The sequence below is a fragment of the Linepithema humile genome, chromosome 1, assembly GCF_040581485.1.
Source record: "Linepithema humile isolate Giens D197 chromosome 1, Lhum_UNIL_v1.0, whole genome shotgun sequence".
In the NCBI taxonomy this organism is placed as follows: domain Eukaryota; kingdom Metazoa; phylum Arthropoda; class Insecta; order Hymenoptera; family Formicidae; genus Linepithema; species Linepithema humile.
In genome coordinates this window covers 37171074-37191364 of record NC_090128.1, presented here as the reverse complement: position 1 = coordinate 37191364, position 20291 = coordinate 37171074, and the positions used below count along the sequence as shown (strand labels likewise).

General features: G+C 30.9%; 2 protein-coding genes across 4 annotated transcripts in view; one reads left to right on the top strand and one right to left on the bottom strand.

Annotated features, from left to right (window-relative positions):
* Nucleotides 1-868: 868 nt before the first annotated feature.
* Nucleotides 869-13825, bottom strand: LOC105670619 (uncharacterized). 2 transcript variants are annotated; one of them, XM_067347030.1, is made up of 8 exons: nucleotides 12562-13825; nucleotides 12430-12478; nucleotides 4770-4988; nucleotides 2334-4503; nucleotides 1686-1912; nucleotides 1425-1584; nucleotides 1242-1338; nucleotides 869-1117 (listed from the first exon to the last, which is right to left on the bottom strand). In XM_067347030.1, exons 4-8 carry the CDS (start codon nucleotides 2443-2445, stop codon nucleotides 1039-1041), a joined length of 675 nt encoding a protein of 224 aa, XP_067203131.1. In that variant the 5' UTR covers nucleotides 2446-4503; nucleotides 4770-4988; nucleotides 12430-12478; nucleotides 12562-13825; the 3' UTR covers nucleotides 869-1038. The 2 variants fall into 2 exon arrangements, with proteins under 2 accessions (XP_067203131.1, XP_067203130.1); XM_067347029.1 differs by having other exon boundaries at nucleotides 12430-13825.
* Nucleotides 13826-14938: 1113 nt separating this feature from the next.
* Nucleotides 14939-20291, top strand: part of LOC136996984 (uncharacterized) — a 22031-nt gene continuing 16678 nt past the window's right edge. The window contains exons 1-2 of one of the 2 annotated variants that reach the window (XR_010887815.1): nucleotides 14939-15239; nucleotides 15323-15371. The gene's annotated coding sequence lies outside the window, so the exon portion shown is untranslated. Of the gene's footprint in view, nucleotides 15372-20291 lie in introns of both variants that reach the window. The other variant, XR_010887814.1, reaches the window with a different exon arrangement.

Here is a 20291-nt window from a genome sequence, read left to right as displayed (position 1 = left end):
TTTCTTTTCTGAATCAGTAACGCTTGCTTTTAACATGCAAGTAGCATGCATTTATCGTCTGTTGTGTCGGCTCGGTGGAAGGGAGCGTTCGCTCTCTTCCATTGGTTGAACGGCCGAGCTCACACGGATACGTGACGTAGCGCTTCTGTAAGGTTGTGTGAGGCAGCGGAGCCGGGACCGCTGTGGGAAATATCGCATCACTGCCCCGGAGAGCTCCACACGCACACAACCGAGACCCGCTGACGTCACGTGTCCGTGTGCGCTCGGCTGTCGACGGTAGAAGTAAGCGGACCTATGTCTTGTATCTTTTTCCCACCAAGCCTAGCATAAAAACCGGTTTTAAACGCTCGCACCGTTTCTTCTGCCAAGCGTTGGCAGCGAAAATGCTTTCCCGAATGCTTTCGCTCGACGCGACTAAGTCGACTAGCGGCGTGTTGCTTTCGCTCGACGCGATATTTTTTCTGAGATTTACAGTCTTTTATGAAACAGTTATCATATTCATATTAATAAAATATTTTAACATTATGTATTTGCTGAATATGATTTTTCACGTTAATGTATAAAATAAGAATAAAGTAATAAAAATTATATATTGCAATATATAAACAAAACAAGTAACGTCCCATACAGCACACAAACGTTGAATCAATATCTAAAAAACGTAAAATTGCAATATTATGAATGTTTCAGCAACGTTGCGAAATATAGATTCAATGTTGAAAAAATATTGAAGAAATGTCTAATGTCCGCTGAATTGCAATGTCTGCAAGACAAGAAACATTGATTCAATATTGATTCAACATTTAATCAATGCAGAATTTATATATATTATACATTATAATAATGTTTTGAAAAATTGAACAAAATAAATGTTTAAAATTAATTTTTATTTAAATATATATATTACATTGCAGCATAATATATTTTATATTATATTTTGATAATTATATATTATATCACTTGTTTTTTATTGAACACACAAATCATCTTAAATCGTCATAAATATTATCTTAAATCGTCATAAGTCATCTTAAATCGTCATAAATCATCTTCGGCATCATCGTGATTGCTGCATATCTGCATATTTTTGTTTTCATCAAGTGAAATAGAAGATTTTCTATAAATAAATAATAATTACATACATTATAGCAACACACTTTTTTATAGCTAATAAATAAATATATATTTGCATATTTATACATATTTATTGTTTATATATGTATATAAAGTTATATACATACTTTCTCTCTTGACGAGCTTTGGCCTGTACTAGCCATTTCGCTATAAATTTGGCAACTTCCTCCTCAGTCACGTCCTTGTAATGAATGCGGACAGTTTCTATTATAAATTTAATCAAATTAATACCAGTTTTCGATAAGCTGACAAATACTAAAAAAAATTTATAGTAATAATAAAAAATTTACTAAGTATGATTTTGTACAAAGTCAATTCCTGGAAAGCCTTTTTCTTTTTCATTCCGGCAAAACTGTACATTTCGGCCAAAGAGTTAGACATCAATTTTTTAAGTATATTAATAGTGCAAGAATGCACATCAACACCTCCTAGGCCTTTTAATGTATGTACCTATGATTATAAAGATAAATAATTTCAGAAATGTTCGAAGTGTTCTTGACATCGATTAACATTATTATTTTTAAATTAAATTGAGTTAGAAAATAACATACCATACTTTCAAAAAACTCATTGTCTTCCAATTTATTTTCTAGAGTATTAAGTGCTAATTCATCGCACAAAGGCAATCCCAATTCTTTTGTATTTAAAGTGTTAATATCCCCCTCACGTTTGTAATAAGAAATTAAACGACGTTCTTCAAGAATCTCCATCCTTTCATCTATCGTATTTATTTTATATAGAATAATATTTAGTTTGCGCAAAATTTCTTTTTGAAAATCTGTACAAAAAAAATAAATTTTAAGCTTTTATATGCAACAATAATAAAAAAATAAATAGGCTAATCAATATCAGCAATAATAAATAATGATTTCGTGTAAGAAACAGTTATCGGTTTAAAACATTTTGCATATTTCATATATTATTAATAATTTCTAAAAAAGGGATATTTTATTATCTTAAAATGGTATTTTTTTTTTTATATGATAAAAACATTTATTATAAATATTTAGTCTTAGTCTCGGTGTCCAAAGAGAAAACAAACAAATAAAAACTCAAATCATAAAGATAACTTAGTTGTAATAAATATTAAAAAATGATTTTTTTGCAGATTTATTTCTGCTTAACAATTTCTCCATTAAAAAAAAAAAAATTGTAAAAAATTATTTGTTTTTATTATTCTCAACTGACAAAATATTTACCTGTATTATATGATAGAGATTGTTGTTTCGAGCATAAGATGTCAGATTCAATGTTATCAGAAGATATCTTTGAACCATGTTTTTTAAAATCATAAAGTGATGAACTTGCCATAAAAGTACTGTTACGTCCTGATCAGACTACACGATTCTTTTCTTTTCATTAAATACCAGACCTAGTAAACGCGGAACCAACAAAACTCTTAAGAAATATTATAACGCCAGAGCTGTTTTTCTCATGAGACACCAGGAGCTCGCATCTTCTCACGGAGAAAAATAGCATGGATATTTCAAAATACATTGGCCGCTCAGCGTGCCTATCGTCGCCAGAAAAACCGTAAAAGTCAAAACTTCGCGGTAGCTGGAGTCCTTAACCGACTCCAGACGGTTAGAGTAAGAGATAAAAAAAAAAAACTGGCACCAACTAGTCATACTCTTGGATTCCACCTACGGGAACTCTAGCTAGTAGATAGGGTTTTACCGAGTAACGATCGGGGAATGACCGCAGTCGCATGCCGAGAAGGCGCGACACCTGATACGGCGCACGTGTTTAGTAGGTCTGGGAAACCGAGATGCATTAGTCGCACTCTCCACGCGACACCAAGGGCACGCGACAGTCGTAAACTGTCAAATTTATTAGATCAGTGGCCCAAGGCTTTGCGAACTTATATACCGATTTTTAACCATCCAATCCGAAAGCCGAGAATCGGGGCAAGCACCTCTATAGACCACCCATCATTCCATCGTATGGTCTAAAGACTACGCCCACCCAGATCTTAAGACGCTGAGATGCACCCCACCTATACTAATTAACACCAACCGGGTTACGCCACCTCAAAAACCTACCCCCATCATATATGGACCCGAAACGACGCTATTCCTTATTCGTTAGGGCCCCTTTCTGCCTATCTCATTTTAAGTAACCTAATCATTTAAACCCAATCCTATTAGCTAAAAATGACGCCATCCTCCCCCACATTAAAAATCTTCTCACAAGACTAATTCCTATTCGATCCCCGCTCCAAAAACCTAAGATTTTCCAAAGGGATCTACCCCAAAGAAAGAGTATAAAAACCCGTGTTCTGGTGGCTCCGGACACAATCACACACAGTTTTTCAAGCAGTTTGCGCAGTTATTCCGTTTAGCTCAGTTTCTCGAAACAGTTTTTCGAGTAGTTTGGGGGCGCGAATCAAAGAGTAAAATCAGTTGATACTTTGTCGCGACCATCTCGTGGTGCATCTCAAGTAGAGGGTCCATTACCTTGACGACACCATCCCGCAGTAGGGTGCCCACTCGTTTACAAAAAGGTCCGACGCCTATACAACACCTTCCCTCAACGGGGCGCCTGCTCAGAACCACCGAACATATTCAACGCGATCCGAAACTACTCTGCAACGAGTAAGTCAGTTCATTTCTCTTTATTTTATTATTTCTTCTGTCCTCCCTCCGGAAAAATAAAACACTCACACGCACACACACACACACACACACTTGTAAAGAATACATAAATAAAATTATTAACATATGCGATTAAGAATTAAGTTTTTGTATCCTAATTATAAATTCAATCAAATTAAAATGTTGTCTTTAATAAATTAAACTTTTGTTCTTTTTCATTTAACCACACCCTCCTCGTTCGTCACCCCCCTCACACCTTCCCTCTCAAATTGCGCACAAAGGTTCCGCCCCGGGTAATAGGGATTCAATTCCTTGACCCAAAAAGGGAATCACGAGCGGTTGATTTGTTGACGGAGTAAAAACGACTCTTCCAGTCGCTGACCCGTCGCAAGTCCTAAACGTGCCGCTCGGCTCGTGCGGTTAAGTCCGTTTACGTCGATCGCCGAGCCCAACGAAAAAATTCTACATCTATCAGGACGTAACAGTACTGTTTTCTTGAAGTTCATTGTTACACTTCTGTTTCAATATGTTTTCCGGTACGCTCGAAATAGTGTTTGACTGTTCCTTTGCTATTTGCAATATGGGCAAAGGCGGTATTTCTTTACAGGTTTTTTTTGCTTGTGACATGATTCATTTTCGAAATCAGAAGTATAGTAATTTCTTTTCTTTGCTCGCTCACGTCTAGATATTTTTTTTTCAATGTCATTTTTCCCAGAATCAATATCGGAAAATTGTTCAGCGATTTTCAATTTTTTTATGCCATTTGCATGTGTATCTAAAATAATATAGTAATTAATGAAGTACTTGCCTATTGCTTACCATACAGAAAGGAATTGACAGCTGATATAAAGTTAAAAAGATACAACAAATTTTTCTCTCTCTTTATAACATCAATTTTAGCGAAAATTTTCTACTAGTGAGGGAAAAGTACACATAAATGTAAATGTCAATATACACATCATATATATATAAACACATTAAAAAAAAAAGGACATTAATTAATAAGTTAAAATGTGAACTTAATAATGTTAAATACAGTACCTGTTGTACCAAAAATTCGTAATATATTATATGACGGCCATATTAATGGATTCGGATCTTCTTGATTAAAAATAGCCTGATTAATCTTTGCTTGTTTTGTATAACTTGACCAATAACATTTTTTATTATCACAATAAATCCATGACGTGGGGGCAAGTTGGATCCCATCCTCGAACTCCACAATCGAAAATATTCCCATTTTATTTATGAATTAAAACACTATGTAACAAAGATAAAAAATACTATTGTTAGACCAAAATAAACTTCATTATTATAAGTAATAAAATATGATGAAAATCGAGAAACAGATATTATATTTATAATAGTATAATATATTTATAGTATATTTATAGTATATTACATAGTATATGGATGTTAGAAGAAATAATCAATAAAGTATGTAGATAAGAAAAAATGTATATATACAATAAATTTATTCGCGTATAAATCATTAAATTATTTATTTCAACTAGTGAGGATTTTATGAAAATTGGATGTATGGATTCGAGTACGTTTTTTATTTTGAATCTGTTGATATGTTTGGTTTGGTTGATAGTTATTCTGCAATTGGCGTAATTCAGAAATATGTTGAGGTTTATTTTCCAAATACATTTTTATGTATTTGTCCATATTTAATGACCATGAATTCTGCGCAAAAAAATTATTACTTTTAATATCAATAATCTGTACATATATATATGTGTGTGTGTGTGTAATTTGGATAGATATAGAATTGATGCTAGATCATAAAATTACATGAAAAATTAATATAAGAAATAGCATATATACATGCTAGATTATAAAATTACATGCAAAATTAATATAAGAGATAGCATATATGTATACTGAATTTAAAATTATAATAAAAGTATGTAGCAAATTAATAATGTCATTTTGTAGACTTACTTTTTAAAATATAAAAAAATTTTTTGTTTTTCAACATTTTACAAAAGGAAAAATTGTCTTAAAATTTGTTCAAGAATATGGCATTGCAAGGACAGTACATTGTTTTGAATCACCCTGTATATTTATATTGCAAAAGTCTCGCATACAAGCAAGCAAATGCGCGTCAAGATTATTATTATTTTTACATTATGTAGTATGTAATAGCGGAAACATAAATAATTTTTTATCGTACCGCATCAGCCATAATTTCCCTGCTATTTTTGATATAGGATATACATGTAAGTTTACATCTTTTGTAACAATTGCGATATTAAGCATACGTGATGCTATTGGAGACGAATATACGTTTCCTATCGGTATTAATTTTGCTCCAATTACGTAAATTCTATTATCATCATAGCTTTCGATAATATTAGAAATTACTATAGCTGTACCATCATTTACAATACAAGTATTATTTCTTTTATCTTTACAATGTATTGCATATAGATCGTTAAAACATCGTTTATATTGAACTTTTACTCTAATTTCATCAGAGAGTGGTCCATTAAAATGCACATTCTTAAATAAAAATTTATTTCCTTGCAAAAATCGTTTACTTGTTGTTGACTCATAACCTACTATTAGATTTTCTTCATATCTTCGTACTAACTGTTGAAGGAATTTTTCATTTTTTCTTAAATGTCTCTTTATAGTTGACATATAATTTTCGAAGCGAAATGCACTAAACATATCTAACGGACCGAACTTCTTAACATCGGCACATATATGTAACATATTATGTATGTTATAAGTGACATATTCTTTGCCGTAGATAATAGAAAACGTTGTGACAAAATGCTCTAATAAACTCTGTGCATAATCTGTATATTGTGTAATCAGAGTAGGATTGACAAGAATCGTAATAACTACATGTAGTGTAAGAAAATGAACGTACATATTTTGTGATAAATGATTTTTTAATACGATTGGCCCGGTATACAGCAAAAATTGTCTGTATTCAGTTGCTTTCCATTGCAGAGCATGTTTGAGACCTCGTGGTTTTCGAACAAAATCATTTGGACATCTTTTTTTAAACAATTCTAGTATTTCCGATATTTTCGCAATTGTACGTGAGCCTAATCGCACATTATTGGGTCCTTTTAACCAAAGCCACAATAATTTTTTCATCACCCCCAAGCAAATTAAATGCATATAATCTAATGGTACATTTGTTACCAATCCAAAATTGGGAATTTCATTTAAAATAGATATACCACTTTGAAAATCTTTGTATTCTTCATTCTTAAACTTGTTGTCAGTTCTTAGAGCATTCTGTAATGTTCCTCCCGGAAAGCAAACCTTTGATTCAATCCACTCCCCTCGAATAGTGCATTTCCGACAACAATTGTAACCAGTATGCTGTTTAATTGATAAAACATAAGCTGCAGCAGGAGCGTCACAAATTAAAGCGGAGATATTAATTGTAATTTGTATGTTATTATATAAAAATCCATTTCGATTTAATTCGACAGCTTCATCAACAAATGGTCGCAAAAATTCTTCAGCATGTGTTGGCTTATTTTTTCCACAAAAACATCCGACAATATAAACTTGTTTAGAAACATTATCCGAGCATAAAATTGGCCAAAAGACTGAGCCCTCAATATTTTTTGACAATGGCAATCCATCAATATTAATTAAAAGACAAACCCCGGTAAAAAATTTCTCATATATAATCATGTAGCATTTAATAGAGTTATACAATATTTTACATAATTGTGTAAAAATATGTATAATTATACATGACGAAATATAAAACGTTATATATATATATATATATATATATATATATATATATAAATGGAGCGACTGCAGTATAGAATTACATGTAAGTACTTTTTATACATACTTATATATAATGTCCACAATATTTTATATATAATTATATATGAATCTCTGTTAGTCTAATATATGATTATGTATAAGTCTTGCATCATGTATAAACATATATAAGTAAGAAGCAAATTTCAGATATAGTCATACGCAATTGTATATGATTTTGTATAAACGAGAAATTCTGGCTAATTGTGTCACTTTTTCCTTAATTTCACTTAATGCCTTGATTTAAAAATATTTTACTTTTCTAAAAGTTTCTATACCTTTTTCTCATCGCGCGCGTGCATGCAAGAGAGGAATATAAACAAAATAAAATAAAAAAACACTATTTTACACTATTTTTATAAGAAATATATGTTATTTATTGTATTTCTAAATAATATGAGAAAAATAAATAACATGAGATATAAATACATTTTATGAATGATACAAATAGTTCGAAAATTAGTGCTTGGGGTATTTAAAGAAGAGATTTTTAAGAAAGGACCTCATCAAGTCACTCTTACTGCCCATACAGCACAGAACATTGCAATTACATTGCAGCAATGTTACAATCTTGCAAGTTGCAATGTAATATTGTTGAGACATTATTGCAACCTGTAATTGTAATATTTCATGAGAATGTGACAGCAACATTCCAGTAACATTGCAATAGCAATATTCGGTAATTGCTAGTTCGTTCGTTTACCGCTATGCGACGCGCGTTGCAAAATCTATCTCGTATTTAAGTTTTAGTCATGATGATTATATGAAACTTGCAAAGAGTGGCTAGTAAGATTAAGGACATAGTAATTATTTTTATCAGTTTAATTTTTCTGATACGACCTCAACACAGGGAATTCAGATATTGAACTGATTGTTCAAAAATTGAACAGATAAATGTCCGAATAAATAAAAATATATGCAACATTATTCTAAGATTGCAATAACAATGCATTATTGCAAATTCATTACATTGCAATATTACTGTAATCTTTTGTTACAATCTTCCTAAAAGCGGACATTTTAACGTTGCTGCAATCCCACAGCAATGATGCAACAACATTTTGCAGTAAATTTGCAATATTGCAACATTGCGATGAAAGATTGATGCAATGTGTATGCAATCTTTGTGTACTGCATGAGTATATATATATATATATATGATGTGATGTATGTATGATTATGTACTTTATGTTTGCGCAATAAAAACACAACAAAATAAAACAAGAAAATGTATATTTACTCATACACACCTTTATATAATCATATATAAATATATATATTCATATTCATTTATATTCCTTGAATAAGTTCTCGCTGTTTCTTAAAAGATGGCGTAGCGGCACTCTGTGCATGGAATTTCGTACGGAAACGCATCAGCTAAGTAGTAATATATGTAACCTCAAATTCTAGTAGATACAGTTTACCACAGTGTCAACCACGTGTTTAATTACCTATTGCGAAAATGTCTACTTTTGTGCCAAATAAAGTGTTTTTGCGGGGAATTTTATTGCACTGCTTTATTCAAAAGAAATCTGCAGCTGAAGCACACAGAATTCTTGTTGAAACATATGGTGACAATGCTCTGTCGAATACGACATGCAGAGACTGGTTTAGGCGCTTTAAAAATAATGACTTTGACCTTGAAGATAAAGAACGTTCTGGAGCACCGACAAAGTTTGAAGACGAAGAATTGGAGGCATTGCTTGATCTAGATCCATGTCAGACGCTAGTAGAGCTCGGGAAAACATTGCAAGTAGATGCGTCAACAGTTTCAAAACGTTTAAAAGCGTTAGGAATGATCCAAAAGCAAGGACATTGGGTGCCGTATGAGTTGAAGCCGAGAGACGTTGAACGACGTTTTCTCATGTGTGAATTGCTGCTTCAACGGCATAAAAGAAAAGGTTTTCTGCACCGTATCATCACTGGAGATGAAAAGTGGATACACTACGATAATCCTAAGCGTAGAAAATCGTGGGGTAAGCCCGGCCATGCATCAACATCGTCGGCAAAGCCGAATATCCATGGTTCGAAACTTCTGCTCTGCATTTGGTGGGATCAGCAGGGCGTAATTTATTATGAGCTGCTTAAACCTAATGAAACTATCACGGGAGCTCGCTATCGACTTCAGATGATGCGTTTGAGTCGAGCTCTAAAAGAAAAGCGGCCACTATACGGGCAGAGACACGACAAAGTCATTTTGTTACATGACAATGCTCGGCCACATGTGGCAAAACCAGTCAAAACTTACCTGGAAACGCTTCAATGGGAAGTTCTACCTCACCCGCTGTATTCACCGGACATAGCCCCCTCGGATTACCACTTGTTTCGGTCGATGGCGCATGGTTTGAGCGAGCAGCGCTTCCATTCTTTCGAAGAAACCGAAAAATGGGTCGATTCATGGATTGCGTCAAAAGATAAATCGTTTTTTCGACGGGGGATTCAATTACTGCCAGAAAGATGGGAGAAAGTGGTCTCTAATGATGGACAATACTTTGAGTAAAGTTATTGTAAGCCTTATATTTTAAATTAATGTTTTTTTTAACAAAAAAAACACCGAGAACTTATTCAAGGTCCTAATATATAGGTGTATCTATTTATGTATGGACAAATTCGGTATATAATTTTGTATAATTATATATGTACTATTTTTGTCTAATTATGTATGAGAAATTTTTTACCGGGACAGTTTCATCGTTTCTAATGTTTTTACGATGTTTCAATAATGCTTCAAGAGCTCTTTTTAGACCAAAATGATAATAATTGCCTCCACTTATAGGCACAATATTTGTCGTTCTAGGCGTTTGTAATAAACTTCTGCTATCTTTTGGAAAGTTACAACTTGTATGCTTATTTAAGATAGGTAATAGTGCATTAATGGCATTATGAGGAATTCTAAATTTAATGGCCCATTCTTGAATTTCGCGTTTGAATTCGATTTTATTATCTAAAAGAATTCTATCGAAGTTTGTAGACAAAGAATTATTCAAGCTATTTGAATTGCCTTCGCTATAACTTTTATCATTGTTACTGCTCATTGTCATATCATTGTTATTATCGTCACTAATGTTAAGTACTACTTTATGATTGCCATCACATTGAACCGATTCATTAAACGTTTTTTCCTCCAACTAAATAGCATTTCTCTCTCTAAATATAAGTAAATAAAGATAATTAAGTAATGAATGTAAATATCTTCAATTAAACTAAAAGAACTTTAAATTAACATTTTATAAAAGTAATCTGACTATTAACGATATCATATTAACATAATCTATAATAATTGTTCATGACAAAAACAATTTTTTTTTAATTATACTTAAAAATTACATTTATTTACATCAATATGATATCACAGACATTTCGGCCTTGGCTTAGGCCTTTCTCAATGTGATTAAAACGGTTTTGTTACATTAAAATATGGAGCGTGAAATTAACATAATATCTTATTAATACAGTTTTTTACTATAATCTAAAAAGTAATAGTTTCTGACCATAGTTGGTTTATATCTTGACTAAGGTTTTTAACACTCTTTTACAAAGTCTCAACTAAGTTGAAATTGAGAATTGACACATGGCTAAAAAATGACCATCCAATTTTTCTTAATAAACTCTTATTCTTATTGGGACTCCTTTTACATTCACTGATGGTTTTTTTGAACAAGTAACATATAATTCATACCGCATCGATCGCCGGATTGCGTTTATATATCACCGTTTCAACATGCGTCGGAGAGAAATTGCGAATGAGAATAGATAATGCAAACATTACTTTTTAGATTATAGTAAAAAACTGTATTAATAAGATATGTTAATTTCACGCTCCATATTTTAATGTAACAAAACCGTTTTAATCACATTGAGAAAGGCCTAAACCAAGGCCGAAATATCTGTGATATCAGATTAATGTAAATAAATAAATAAACGCGAACATCTAGCTTAGGTTCTTAACAGCTTTTTATACTCTTCTTATCTTTTAGGATAAAACTAAAGAGCCGATTGATATATTTTTTTAATTTTAAAAATTACACTTTTATTTACTCCAAATATACACATAATCTAATGGTATATTTTTCAGTAAATATTATTAACAGTGACATTGCATTGTTATATTTTCCACTCAACAATGTAAGTGTAATATAAAATATATTGTATATAACAGTTATATTTTTGAGTAGAAAATTACAACATTAATGTATACTGGATCGAAAGAACTAGAAAATAATTCATCTAACAATTCATCATTAAATCATGACAAATATAACACATACTGTATTACTTCATTTTTGGTGTAAATATTATTCTGTACATCAGACCAATGTGAGCATCCTGGCATATTTAATAACATATCGTAATCAAACTGGGTTTCCTGATCGATTATACGTCTTAAGTGCCGTTCTGAATATTTTTTTACCTTTTTATTCGGTTGAGTAGTAATTATATTTATTTTCTATTCAAAAATTAATTAAGTAATGTGTATAGAACATTTTAGATCCTAGAAGTTATTTTATATATACAGATTGGACCATTTCAATCTATCTACATTCTTTCTTATCTTGGTTGACAAAAACCATATATAAATATATAGATAGGAACCAAAAGTTACATGTAAAAGTTTATATAAACTTCTCTAATCTTTTAATTAAGATTACAAATAAAAGTTTCATATTATAAATAATATGTAATGAGCATGCACATAACCTCTTTATCATTCTCATTAGCATCCTTTTTTCCAGTACAAAAATACAAAATACAGCTTTTTGTAATATTCATGCATAATATACATAACCTCTAAAACCGGTTAATTACACTACTGTACTTTGAAAGTTATACATAGATTTATTGAAAAAACAAGAAGAATAACATAACAAAAAAGAAAAAACGAGAAACTTACAAGTCTAGATGTAATTATGTGTGAGATAACTCTTTGGGTTTGAAGCACTCTAAAAAAAAATTAACCACACTGTTATTATTTCATTTCACAGAAAGACAAATCATGTATATATTTGATATAAAATATAAATACCTGCTTTTAACTCTTTTCCGATATAGAAATACTTTGAACAACGCAGCAGATAATTATATCGCACTATACACACCACGTGCACACAAGAAGCGAACTGTGAAACGAATTACAGAACTCGAGTTAGTTAGATTAGATACGGTGTGACTCTGAGAGGTCTGCCCTCTTACGGCCATCTGGTTCGGAGCAGAACAACGAGTTGAGTCGATCCGATCAAACGGTTAGATTAGACCGACGACGTGCCTCATTATTTAAAAGAAGGATCATGTGTGTGTGTGTGTGTGTGTATATATATATATCAAAAAAAAACCTATTAAAAAAAATGTATATATTAAGAATCTTTCAAAAAAAAAAATTTTATCAAAGAAATGTATATATTAAAAAACCTTGAAAAAAACTGTTGTATTTATTTTAAAAACTACAAAATATGCATTCTACAAAAAATGTGATATCAGAAAATGACGCCAAGTAGGACTAAAGAACTAGGGAAAAAGTTGTTCACTATTTCTATGAAAACTCTTGCACATAAAGCTATCAAATTTCAAAATATTACAAAATCTTAAAAAAAATACTATATATTATATATATATTGGCTTAGTTTACACCTATTGTTTAGTACACGTACCAAGTATATTAAATCTGTTTTTTTTATTGGTGTACATTTTACCCTAAATAGTTTAAACCAATCGGAGAAGCAGATTTATTCTGATTAATGTTACATAGTTTAAACCCGGATTTACAATGCCCATTCTACAATAAGCCGTAAGTCATAAAGTCGTAAGAAATTGACCAATCACAGTCGATGAATTTTTCTGTGATTTATCTGTCATTGGTCAATTTCTTACAATGGCTTATTGTAGAATGGGCACAATAGGTGTAGTAAGTTTTAAGCTGTAAAAAATTGATCCCTCACAAAGCATAGAATAATCGACTGTGATTGGTCAATTTCTTACGACTTAAAACTTACATTTATTATAAATCCGGGCTAACCCAATCAAAGAAGCAGATTTAGTTCTTGTTAACGTTAGATAGTTTCAACCAATCGGAGAAGCAGATTTGGTACTTGGTACGTATACTAAACGATCAGTGTAAACTAATAAAAATAAATACGTTACTACGTAAAAAATAAAAAATAAAAATATTTAATTGAAAAATAAAAAAATATATTTAAAAAATTAAAATTTAAAAATAAAAAATAAAAAAATTATTTAAAAAATTAAAATTTAAAAATATTTTTTTTTAAAATGCAAAAAAAACTTGGCGATGCTACACCTTAAAATATAAAACAATAAAAATAGATAATAATATAATAATTAATATAATGTAATAAATTTGATAATAATAAATATTAATAAAATGTAATGTAATTAACATCATGTGTATTATACTTCAGTGTAGCATCGCCAAGTTTTTTTTGCATTAAAAAAAAAATATTTTTAAATTTTAATTTTTTAAATAATTTTTTTATTTTTTAATTAAATATTTTTATTTTTTATTTTTAAATTTTAATTTTTTAAATATATTTTTTTATTTTTCAATTAAATATTTTTATTTTTTATTTTTTACATAGTAACGTATTTATTTTTATTAGTTTACACTGATCGTTTAGTATACGTACCAAGTACCAAATCTGCTTCTCCGATTGGTTGAAACTATCTAACGTTAACAAGAACTAAATCTGCTTCTTTGATTGGGTTAGCCCGGATTTATAATAAATGTAAGTTTTAAGTCGTAAGAAATTGACCAATCACAGTCGATTATTCTATGCTTTGTGAGGGATCAATTTTTTACAGCTTAAAACTTACTACACCTATTGTGCCCATTCTACAATAAGCCATTGTAAGAAATTGACCAATGACAGATAAATCACAGAAAAATTCATCGACTGTGATTGGTCAATTTCTTACGACTTTATGACTTACGGCTTATTGTAGAATGGGCATTGTAAATCCGGGTTTAAACTATGTAACATTAATCAGAATAAATCTGCTTCTCCGATTGGTTTAAACTATTTAGGGTAAAATGTACACCAATAAAAAAAACAGATTTAATATACTTGGTACGTGTACTAAACAATAGGTGTAAACTAAGCCAATATATATATAATATATAGTATTTTTTTTAAGATTTTGTAATATTTTGAAATTTGATAGCTTTATGTGCAAGAGTTTTCATAGAAATAGTGAACAACTTTTTCCCTAGTTCTTTAGTCCTACTTGGCGTCATTTTCTGATATCACATTTTTTGTAGAATGCATATTTTGTAGTTTTTAAAATAAATACAACAGTTTTTTTCAAGGTTTTTTAATATATACATTTCTTTGATAAAATTTTTTTTTTTGAAAGATTCTTAATATATACATTTTTTTTAATAGGTTTTTTTTTGATATATATATATACACACACACACACACACACATGATCCTTCTTTTAAATAATGAGGCACGTCGTCGGTCTAATCTAACCGTTTGATCGGATCGACTCAACTCGTTGTTCTGCTCCGAACCAGATGGCCGTAAGAGGGCAGACCTCTCAGAGTCACACCGTATCTAATCTAACTAACTCGAGTTCTGTAATTCGTTTCACAGTTCGCTTCTTGTGTGCACGTGGTGTGTATAGTGCGATATAATTATCTGCTGCGTTGTTCAAAGTATTTCTATATCGGAAAAGAGTTAAAAGCAGGTATTTATATTTTATATCAAATATATACATGATTTGTCTTTCTGTGAAATGAAATAATAACAGTGTGGTTAATTTTTTTTTAGAGTGCTTCAAACCCAAAGAGTTATCTCACACATAATTACATCTAGACTTGTAAGTTTCTCGTTTTTTCTTTTTTGTTATGTTATTCTTCTTGTTTTTTCAATAAATCTATGTATAACTTTCAAAGTACAGTAGTGTAATTAACCGGTTTTAGAGGTTATGTATATTATGCATGAATATTACAAAAAGCTGTATTTTGTATTTTTGTACTGGAAAAAAGGATGCTAATGAGAATGATAAAGAGGTTATGTGCATGCTCATTACATATTATTTATAATATGAAACTTTTATTTGTAATCTTAATTAAAAGATTAGAGAAGTTTATATAAACTTTTACATGTAACTTTTGGTTCCTATCTATATATTTATATATGGTTTTTGTCAACCAAGATAAGAAAGAATGTAGATAGATTGAAATGGTCCAATCTGTATATATAAAATAACTTCTAGGATCTAAAATGTTCTATACACATTACTTAATTAATTTTTGAATAGAAAATAAATATAATTACTACTCAACCGAATAAAAAGGTAAAAAAATATTCAGAACGGCACTTAAGACGTATAATCGATCAGGAAACCCAGTTTGATTACGATATGTTATTAAATATGCCAGGATGCTCACATTGGTCTGATGTACAGAATAATATTTACACCAAAAATGAAGTAATACAGTATGTGTTATATTTGTCATGATTTAATGATGAATTGTTAGATGAATTATTTTCTAGTTCTTTCGATCCAGTATACATTAATGTTGTAATTTTCTACTCAAAAATATAACTGTTATATACAATATATTTTATATTACACTTACATTGTTGAGTGGAAAATATAACAATGCAATGTCACTGTTAATAATATTTACTGAAAAATATACCATTAGATTATGTGTATATTTGGAGTAAATAAAAGTGTAATTTTTAAAATTAAAAAAATATATCAATCGGCTCTTTAGTTTTATCCTAAAAGATAAGAAGAGTATAAAGCTGTTAAGAACCTAAGCTAGATGTTCGCGTTTATTTATTTATTTACATTAATTTGATATCACAGATGTTTCGGCCTTGGCTTAGGCCTTTCTCAATGTGATTAAAACGGTTTTGTTACATTAAAATATGGAGCGTGAAATTAACATATCTTATTAATACAGTTTTTTACTATAATCTAAAAAGTAATGTTTGCATTATCTATTCTCATTCGCAATTTCTCTCCGACGCATGTTGAAACGGTGATATATAAACGCAATCCGGCGATCGATGCGGTATGAATTATATGTTACTTGTTCAAAAAAACCATCAGTGAATGTAAAAGGAGTCCCAATAAGAATAAGAGTTTATTAAGAAAAATTGGATGGTCATTTTTTAGCCATGTGTCAATTCTCAATTTCAACTTAGTTGAGACTTTGTAAAAGAGTGTTAAAAACCTTAGTCAAGATATAAACCAACTATGGTCAGAAACTATTACTTTTTAGATTATAGTAAAAAACTGTATTAATAAGATATTATGTTAATTTCACGCTCCATATTTTAATGTAACAAAACCGTTTTAATCACATTGAGAAAGGCCTAAGCCAAGGCCGAAACGTCTGTGATATCATATTGATGTAAATAAATGTAATTTTTAAGTATAATTAAAAAAAAATTGTTTTTGTCATGAACAATTATTATAGATTATGTTAATATGATATCGTTAATAGTCAGATTACTTTTATAAAATGTTAATTTAAAGTTCTTTTAGTTTAATTGAAGATATTTACATTCATTACTTAATTATCTTTATTTACTTATATTTAGAGAGAGAAATGCTATTTAGTTGGAGGAAAAAACGTTTAATGAATCGGTTCAATGTGATGGCAATCATAAAGTAGTACTTAACATTAGTGACGATAATAACAATGATATGACAATGAGCAGTAACAATGATAAAAGTTATAGCGAAGGCAATTCAAATAGCTTGAATAATTCTTTGTCTACAAACTTCGATAGAATTCTTTTAGATAATAAAATCGAATTCAAACGCGAAATTCAAGAATGGGCCATTAAATTTAGAATTCCTCATAATGCCATTAATGCACTATTACCTATCTTAAATAAGCATACAAGTTGTAACTTTCCAAAAGATAGCAGAAGTTTATTACAAACGCCTAGAACGACAAATATTGTGCCTATAAGTGGAGGCAATTATTATCATTTTGGTCTAAAAAGAGCTCTTGAAGCATTATTGAAACATCGTAAAAACATTAGAAACGATGAAACTGTCCCGGTAAAAAATTTCTCATACATAATTAGACAAAAATAGTACATATATAATTATACAAAATTATATACCGAATTTGTCCATACATAAATAGATACACCTATATATTAGGACCTTGAATAAGTTCTCGGTGTTTTTTTTGTTAAAAAAAACATTAATTTAAAATATAAGGCTTACAATAACTTTACTCAAAGTATTGTCCATCATTAGAGACCACTTTCTCCCATCTTTCTGGCAGTAATTGAATCCCCCGTCGAAAAAACGATTTATCTTTTGACGCAATCCATGAATCGACCCATTTTTCGGTTTCTTCGAAAGAATGGAAGCGCTGCTCGCTCAAACCATGCGCCATCGACCGAAACAAGTGGTAATCCGAGGGGCTATGTCCGGTGAATACAGCGGGTGAGGTAGAACTTCCCATTGAAGCGTTTCCAGGTAAGTTTTGACTGGTTTTGCCACATGTGGCCGAGCATTGTCATGTAACAAAATGACTTTGTCGTGTCTCTGCCCGTATAGTGGCCGCTTTTCTTTTAGAGCTCGACTCAAACGCATCATCTGAAGTCGATAGCGAGCTCCCGTGATAGTTTCATTAGGTTTAAGCAGCTCATAATAAATTACGCCCTGCTGATCCCACCAAATGCAGAGCAGAAGTTTCGAACCATGGATATTCGGCTTTGCCGACGATGTTGATGCATGGCCGGGCTTACCCCACGATTTTCTACGCTTAGGATTATCGTAGTGTATCCACTTTTCATCTCCAGTGATGATACGGTGCAGAAAACCTTTTCTTTTATGCCGTTGAAGCAGCAATTCACACATGAGAAAACGTCGTTCAACGTCTCTCGGCTTCAACTCATACGGCACCCAATGTCCTTGCTTTTGGATCATTCCTAACGCTTTTAAACGTTTTGAAACTGTTGACGCATCTACTTGCAATGTTTTCCCGAGCTCTACTAGCGTCTGACATGGATCTAGATCAAGCAATGCCTCCAATTCTTCGTCTTCAAACTTTGTCGGTGCTCCAGAACGTTCTTTATCTTCAAGGTCAAAGTCATTATTTTTAAAGCGCCTAAACCAGTCTCTGCATGTCGTATTCGACAGAGCATTGTCACCATATGTTTCAACAAGAATTCTGTGTGCTTCAGCTGCAGATTTCTTTTGAATAAAGCAGTGCAATAAAATTCCCCGCAAAAACACTTTATTTGGCACAAAAGTAGACATTTTCGCAATAGGTAATTAAACACGTGGTTGACACTGTGGTAAACTGTATCTACTAGAATTTGAGGTTACATATATTACTACTTAGCTGATGCGTTTCCGTACGAAATTCCATGCACAGAGTGCCGCTACGCCATCTTTTAAGAAACAGCGAGAACTTATTCAAGGAATATAAATGAATATGAATATATATATTTATATATGATTATATAAAGGTGTGTATGAGTAAATATACATTTTCTTGTTTTATTTTGTTGTGTTTTTATTGCGCAAACATAAAGTACATAATCATACATACATCACATCATATATATATATATATATATACTCATGCAGTACACAAAGATTGCATACACATTGCATCAATCTTTCATCGCAATGTTGCAATATTGCAAATTTACTGCAAAATGTTGTTGCATCATTGCTGTGGGATTGCAGCAACGTTAAAATGTCCGCTTTTAGGAAGATTGTAACAAAAGATTACAGTAATATTGCAATGTAATGAATTTGCAATAATGCATTGTTATTGCAATCTTAGAATAATGTTGCATATATTTTTATTTATTCGGACATTTATCTGTTCAATTTTTGAACAATCAGTTCAATATCTGAATTCCCTGTGTTGAGGTCGTATCAGAAAAATTAAACTGATAAAAATAATTACTATGTCCTTAATCTTACTAGCCACTCTTTGCAAGTTTCATATAATCATCATGACTAAAACTTAAATACGAGATAGATTTTGCAACGCGCGTCGCATAGCGGTAAACGAACGAACTAGCAATTACCGAATATTGCTATTGCAATGTTACTGGAATGTTGCTGTCACATTCTCATGAAATATTACAATTACAGGTTGCAATAATGTCTCAACAATATTACATTGCAACTTGCAAGATTGTAACATTGCTGCAATGTAATTGCAATGTTCTGTGCTGTATGGGCAGTAAGAGTGACTTGATGAGGTCCTTTCTTAAAAATCTCTTCTTTAAATACCCCAAGCACTAATTTTCGAACTATTTGTATCATTCATAAAATGTATTTATATCTCATGTTATTTATTTTTCTCATATTATTTAGAAATACAATAAATAACATATATTTCTTATAAAAATAGTGTAAAATAGTGTTTTTTTATTTTATTTTGTTTATATTCCTCTCTTGCATGCACGCGCGCGATGAGAAAAAGGTATAGAAACTTTTAGAAAAGTAAAATATTTTTAAATCAAGGCATTAAGTGAAATTAAGGAAAAAGTGACACAATTAGCCAGAATTTCTCGTTTATACAAAATCATATACAATTGCGTATGACTATATCTGAAATTTGCTTCTTACTTATATATGTTTATACATGATGCAAGACTTATACATAATCATATATTAGACTAACAGAGATTCATATATAATTATATATAAAATATTGTGGACATTATATATAAGTATGTATAAAAAGTACTTACATGTAATTCTATACTGCAGTCGCTCCATTTATATATA

Bases quoted from the DNA above. Each gene is read 5' to 3' on its own strand.
- LOC105670619 (XM_067347029.1), bottom strand. From the start codon at position 2,445: ATGGCAAGTTCATCACTTTATGATTTTAAAAAACATGGTTCAAAGATA. The intron at 1,913-2,333 runs GTAAATATTTTG...TTTTTTGTACAG, and splicing joins ATCTCTATCATATAATACAG to ATTTTCAAAAAGAAATTTTG. The intron at 1,339-1,424 runs GTAAATTTTTTA...AATTTATAATAG, and splicing joins TTTGTACAAAATCATACTTA to AAACTGTCCGCATTCATTAC.